The sequence below is a fragment of the Adiantum capillus-veneris genome, chromosome 21 (assembly GCF_014529385.1).
Source record: "Adiantum capillus-veneris isolate H3 chromosome 21, ASM1452938v2, whole genome shotgun sequence".
In the NCBI taxonomy this organism is placed as follows: Eukaryota; Viridiplantae; Streptophyta; class Polypodiopsida; order Polypodiales; family Pteridaceae; genus Adiantum; species Adiantum capillus-veneris.
In genome coordinates this window covers 19,757,862-19,764,141 of record NC_140951.1, presented here as the reverse complement: position 1 = coordinate 19,764,141, position 6,280 = coordinate 19,757,862, and the positions used below count along the sequence as shown (strand labels likewise).

Here is a 6,280-nt window from a genome sequence, read left to right as displayed (position 1 = left end):
CTTGCACATATACAATCTAATTCCAAAAAAAATAATAGATGATGGCTTTTCTTCTGCCTTTCTTCTATACAACAATCTTATACGAAGAAACAAAAAATTGAAATATCTTTGAAAGCTACCAGGGAAAGATCTCTTCCATTTTTATACATAGAAGCAACCTCTTATTTTTACTTCTTTTTGGGGACCCAAGTCAATTTCCTTGATTAAAATAACAAAAAGATTCTCTATTTTTAGCTCTAGGCATTCTCAATCCCCTCCAACGCTTATCCAATTCTATAAACACTTTCACCTTGATATCTTACATCATGGATATGAAGCAACACGACAACATGTCTATGTATGCAAACTGTGGTGCACTATTTAGAGCATAGGAAGTCATCGTGACCATGACGCCTGTTAAGCATAGGAAGTCACTGTGGCAACGTGACTATGTATGCAAATTGTAGCCACTATTTGGAGCATATGAAGTCACTGCGGCAATTATTGCAAGGTAGGTCTAATATGGGTAAGGTAAAAAAATCTTGTGGTGTTCTTATCTGAACCGATAGACATGGAAGGCTTTTCGACAATGCTAACATTAATACATGTCCAAGTCTACAATAAATTTGCATTGTAATTGTCTTCTCATCTAGATTCCTAGGCTTTAGGAGTGCTAGCCCTCTTCTAAAGATTCTAGATAATTTTATTCTTTTTCCTTCACCTTAATGTGTGCATTTTGTGATCCCTTATCCCAAATAAAGCATTTCCTGTGCATTACTAGTAGGGGGGTCCAATCATTTTTAATGCTTTATTAGAGAGAATGCAAGGAGATGCTTTCTTTAAAAGGGAGGTCGAAACCGCGAAGAATCTTTTGAGATCTGTCCTGCAAAAAATAGAAGCTTTGCCACAAATAGTAGATGCGTACAGAAGTGAATAGTTGGAAAAGAACTCTCTCTCTCTCTCTCTCTCTCATTCTCTCATTCGTTATCATTGCCAGGGCAACAATGGAGAAGGGTAGTCTTGCACGATGTTTATATCCTACACTCTCTCTATTTTTGTGTTGCGAGGGCGGAAAGCATCTCACTTTCCGCCCACGATTTGAGAAATGCTTTTTTGGAAGGAATCTTGGGTGATCCCCCCACTTACAAAGTGATTTGAACTAGCAGTCCACCTCTCTTGGAACATCTGCAATCCACCTCTCTTAAGAGAAAGGTGTTGTTGGAGGAAGGTGTTGTGCATGCGCACGCGCGCGTATGTGTGTGTTTTGGGAGTCAAAGTTTTGACCTTAGAAGCCTCCGAGAGAATCCAGAATCTTCACACTAATCGACCAAACAAATAGACCCAGTTCAAACTTCACAAAAAAATCCTAAGGGCCACGGACATAGGATATTCCTGTGCATATACTTCTTCAGATTCCGTCGCGACTAGTCTCGGGACTATCAGGAGTGGAGCAAAAAAACTGTTAGCAAGCATGGGTGGCTACAGCGCCCTACACAACACAATCTCACAGTCTTGTACCGTACACGCACAGAGCTATCCATCTCGCCAAGCCATCAGCACTAAAGGGCGACAAAGCTCCTTATCTCCTTCACCCACCCACACACACACACACACACACACACACACACAACTATGAGCATTCTTACAGAGATTGTTGAGGCTGCCGAGGAGGATGAGCCTCTCAAAGATGGAGCACGAGAGGCGCTGCCTCCAACCGCGCCCCTCACCATGGAAAACGGGCTTTGGAGTAGTAATGTCCAAATTGCGGTGGCCGTTGGGAAAGGAGGCAGTAGTGAGCAGGCCCTCAGATGGGTTTTGGACAGCCGTTTGGTGCCTCCAGGCGGCCTGCTTCACCTCCTTCATATTCAAGCCCCCCTCCGCTTCATCCCCTCTCCAAGTAAGTCTCCTTCTTTACCCATCTTGGCACTTTTTGTGTTGATCTCTCTGATGAGGGCCATCTACATAACTGATCATGAAAATCTTCTCCTGCTGTGTTATAACCATGAAACATGCATGGACTCATCCTTAGAATTGGATACAAGAAACATTTCCATGATATGCTCCCTTGGTTGGAGTAGCATGCTCCATCTCCCAGTCTTCCCTTTCCTCGCTGATGCCTCACACAACGTGCTTCTCCTTTGCCATGGCCCATTAACGTCTTCTGCTTATGCCCTTGCATCTACCTATGTCGTAGGCATTATCCTGACACCTCATTCAACTCTCGCTCAATATTGTGCTTCTCCTTTCCATGGGCCTTGTTGTCAGTGCGATGCCATCTTTGTGACGATCGCAATGTAGACCATCTCCAGCTACAAGATTCCTAGGTATGGGAAATACATGTATGATTACTCAACCACAGGAAGGGTTAATCTAGGACAGCTTACAACATGGACCATGTGTACCTCAGGAAGGGTTAATCTAGGGCAGCTTACAATAGATTGGACCATGTGTACCACAATGCTTAAAGGGTATCCAGCACGATCTGGAGCGAACCATAGTTGAATTGACGGCAGTTGTCGAACCCAGGGTGTTAAATCTACTCGACACGACTTGCATCTTCACCCCAATACAAGAGTTTCCATTGGTTATTGAATTGGCATTAGTGTCCCTCCTTCAAAGTTAAGAATAAAGACATGAGGAAAAATATACAAGGGTCTCCCTAAGTCAGTCCCATAAGTAGTAAATCTGCATTCATCTATGCTAACGTTCAACCCTCCTGGAAGATTCGTGAGGCCTGGAATATATGACAGCTTTTCCACATATTTTCTCCATATTTGAGAGCCTGAGTGCATTCCTTCATAATCGTTTGGAAGATCAGAACATAATTTGAGTATATTTAATTTTTTGTCATGAAAATACTTGTGTTTCCTGTCATTTCTTTTTGACCTGGATCTTTATCTATTTATCAGGTCATCTAACGTTTTCTGAGATGTACGAAGATACTGCAAATTCTACCTTTAGGTTTTCGGTAGTTTAATGAACTTTCCACATGTTCAGAAGGTACATTATGTATATGCTCCCTTATTGTGGGTCGTGATTAGCGGAAAACTCTATTAGCATGTAGTAATTTTCGACGGATCTGGTTACATAAGTAAACGAGCGGGTGGTCAACCACCCCTTAAGCTCGATGTCATCTATCGTACTCCAAGTGTCACACAAGACTGCCTCAGCTTCTTTGCATGGTCTTTGTGAAGATGTCTGCAATCTGCTCATCCATCAGGTCATGTTCCTAAGGTTGTTGTTGCCAGCCAAGACGCCGCTTGTGCTGGAGTGGTAGTAGCCTGCAGATGCCACTTGGAAAATTGGGTAGGGGTGATACACAACATGTGAGGTAGCATGGCTACAGATGCTACGTGGAGAGGTTGGGAATTCAAGTATAGAGGCCAGTTGCCATGAACTGTGACATGCAGTTGGTATGAAACCTAGTGCGCGCTCCATGCAAGGAAAAAGCTCATTAAGGTGTACAGCCACGCTACCTCACTTGTTGCCGTTGTATCACCGCTGTATTTTTTAATTGATCTAACGTAAGATAAAAGTTTAAATGAAGGAATGGGCTTGGTTGTATGTTAAGGGTTTACTTGCATTCCTCTTTGTGAACTTCTTCCTGTGGCTTACTATGTCTTATGTTCATTGGGATCTACTCTGAAACCTACATGTATCTTTTCATTCTCGCTTAAGTTGCTTTGTTGTTCTTGAGAGACTATTGTTTGATCCTTGTAGTGGGCAACAACCTTCCATTGGAGAGTGTGAGTGAGGATGTGGCCAACAGGCACAAAATGCAGCGCTTCTTGGCGACTGAGCAACTCCTCTTCCAATACAAGAAGATGTGCGATGATCGACAGGTACTTATCAGCAAAACTGTGAAGTCCAGAGAGAGAGAGAGAGAGAGAGAGAGAGAGAGAGAGAGAGAGAGAGAGAGAGAGAGAGATGAACTGAAATGTTATATTAATGTCTTCAAAAGGCCAAAATGACCTATGAGATCAATTTGTTACAAAATGGTGAATTTAATACTATATCTGGGTACAAAAGAACTATAACAAAGATACTACTACTAGAATCCATCCTCATCTGCACTCTGGATTTTGAGAGAGTATGGTTCGAATCCTCTGCTGTAGTCTTCGTCGATGCTGTGTAGCCCCTCTCCTCAATCATGGCCGTCTGGATCTCCGTAACTCTAATGCTCGGCCGATGAGAGTGGCGGTAGTGGTCGAATGAATGAGAGAGAGAGAGAGAGAGAGAGAGAGAGAGAGAGAGAGAGAGAGAGAGAGAGAGAGAGAGAGAGAGAGAGAGAGAGAGAGAGAGAGAGAGAGAGAGAGAGAGAGAGAGAGGAAGAAGAAGAAGAAGAAGAAGAAGAAGAGGATTTTAATGTCGTAGGAAAATATCCCAAGAGACCTCAAAAATCTATCCGACGAGAGGTGAACTCAGGACCTGGTATTGAGGAGAGAGAGAGAGAGAGAGAGAGAGAGAGAGAGAGAGAGAGAGAGAGAGAGAGAGAGAGAGAGAGAGAGAGAGAGAGAGAGAGAGAGAGAGAGAGAGAGAGATTATGCTTGTATTAATTGTGCTGGTGTGCTTTCTCTCTTGATTGTTGGGAGAAACTTCTGCATTGCATTTGTGAGTGGGCAGGTGAGCATGTAAATGTCTTAGTGATTTCTTTATTTGGCTACACACATTATCCAGAACGAGGGCTACAGAACTTACGTTGTGTCCAGGTTAATTCAGAAGTTAGCTATGCTGAGGGAGAAGTGGTTCACAAAGAACTAGTTAGCCAGATAAGCAGTCTTTGTGTCGCAAAGCTCATCATTGGGACCTCGTCAAATAGTAAAATCACACGGTAAGCATGGATGTATGCATCAAAGCTTTAGATATATATACATCTAAATGTATATATATATATATATATATATATATGTGTGTGTGTGTGTGTGTGTGTGTGTGAATCACACAGTAAGTATGTACGTATGCACCAAAGCTTCAGATACAGCACCATATTATATGTCTAATTTGAAAATGGCTAACATCCCATGTTTGTCTGCTAGAGCTTTGAAGAAGCAATCAGTTGGGTCTCTGGTTTCAAAGAATGCTCCTGATTTTTGCACCATCATTGTTGTATGCAAGGGGAAAGTTCAATCCACCAGGGAAGCGAGGAAAGCATCTTAAAGACAGTAAATACAAGCATTCGAAATTGACCTGCATTGATGATTTTATGTCTTTATAATGGTACATTTCTTCGACAAGAGTAACGGAGGAAGCACAAGAATAGGAATTAGGGATACCATTTTGTGTGCTGCATTCGTACGCATGCAGATATGACACAAACTATTGTACCAATGACTTAGACATCACCGGCGAGGCTTGTTTCGCAGGAAGCAAACCTTGTCAAGACCGATTACAAAAACCAACATAAGGGTAGGTTTTTTCTCTGTTCCCCCCAAATCCAAGATGCAAAAGCATGGGGAATAGGGGTCCATATATACATGTTCTACTTCTGATGGGAAAGGGAAAAGTGGGAATCTGAAATGTACATATATCCCCAGTTCAGGCAATACATAAATCTGTGAGAGTGAAGATGTAGTTTTTATTTGTGCAGCATAATGAAACATCTACATTCAGTTTGTTGTAGTGTTTTGTGCTTTTGTTTGTTGGCACTTCCTTTCGGTGGAAAGGGAGGGTGTATGTTAAGGGAGTTTCAGTCCGTGTACAACGGAGTTCCTGCTATAATCCTAATAATAATGTTGCCGGTTAGAAAGCGCCTAGAATTTTATAGTAAAATCATTTTCCTTAACCATACACATTGTCTCTCTAGGCCCTTTCAAACATGAAACATAAGACTACTTTTTCACTTGTTTATACTAGGGTTTGCAGTGCACACTTTGCACCGTTTTAAGCGTGGAGGGTAAACAAAGCTAAATCTTAGATCTATACACAGTAAAAATCTGAGCGTGATCGGGAGTGCAGAGATGACGTACAACACCATCAAAATTTCTAGTGTAACAAAATTGGGGGTTTGAAAGCGAGACACCCCAGTGGGAGTAATGTGCCATTTTTGACAAGGCTTGATCTTGAGATCCCATGGCGGAGGTTGAGAAGTTGCTTGCTCTAACCACTCTGTCCTTAATTTGGTGCAAGGTGGTTTTAAAACTGGGGTAGTAGGATCCCCCCTTTATCTTATATATTCCGAGATTTTGGCATAAACCTAGGTTGTTTGTTGAATAGAAAGTTATTTAGAATGTCATATGTAACTTGTAGGATACATTTATGTTACTTCAAATGACAACACATTGGACAAAGCTTAGTGAGGACG

At 42.0% G+C, this 6,280-nt stretch overlaps 1 protein-coding gene across 1 annotated transcript; it reads left to right on the top strand.

Moving 5' to 3' along the window:
* Positions 1–1,421: 1,421 nt before the first annotated feature.
* LOC147430622 (U-box domain-containing protein 35-like) lies at positions 1,422–5,591 on the top strand. The gene is made up of 4 exons (XM_086493215.1): positions 1,422–1,876; positions 3,700–3,821; positions 4,689–4,810; positions 5,016–5,591. The coding sequence occupies exons 1-4, from the start codon at positions 1,612–1,614 to the stop codon at positions 5,134–5,136; spliced, it is 630 nt and encodes a 209-aa protein (XP_086349341.1). The 5' UTR covers positions 1,422–1,611; the 3' UTR covers positions 5,137–5,591.
* Positions 5,592–6,280: the final 689 nt, after the last annotated feature.

What these genes read in the sequence shown, in the direction of transcription:
- LOC147430622 (XM_086493215.1), top strand. Translation starts at nt 1,612, where the DNA reads ATGAGCATTCTTACAGAGATTGTTGAGGCTGCCGAGGAGGATGAGCCT. An exon ending in CCGCTTCATCCCCTCTCCAA is followed by an intron (nt 1,877 to 3,699) that starts GTAAGTCTCCTT and finishes TGATCCTTGTAG; the next exon opens with TGGGCAACAACCTTCCATTG. An exon ending in TCAAATAGTAAAATCACACG is followed by an intron (nt 4,811 to 5,015) that starts GTAAGCATGGAT and finishes TTTGTCTGCTAG; the next exon opens with AGCTTTGAAGAAGCAATCAG.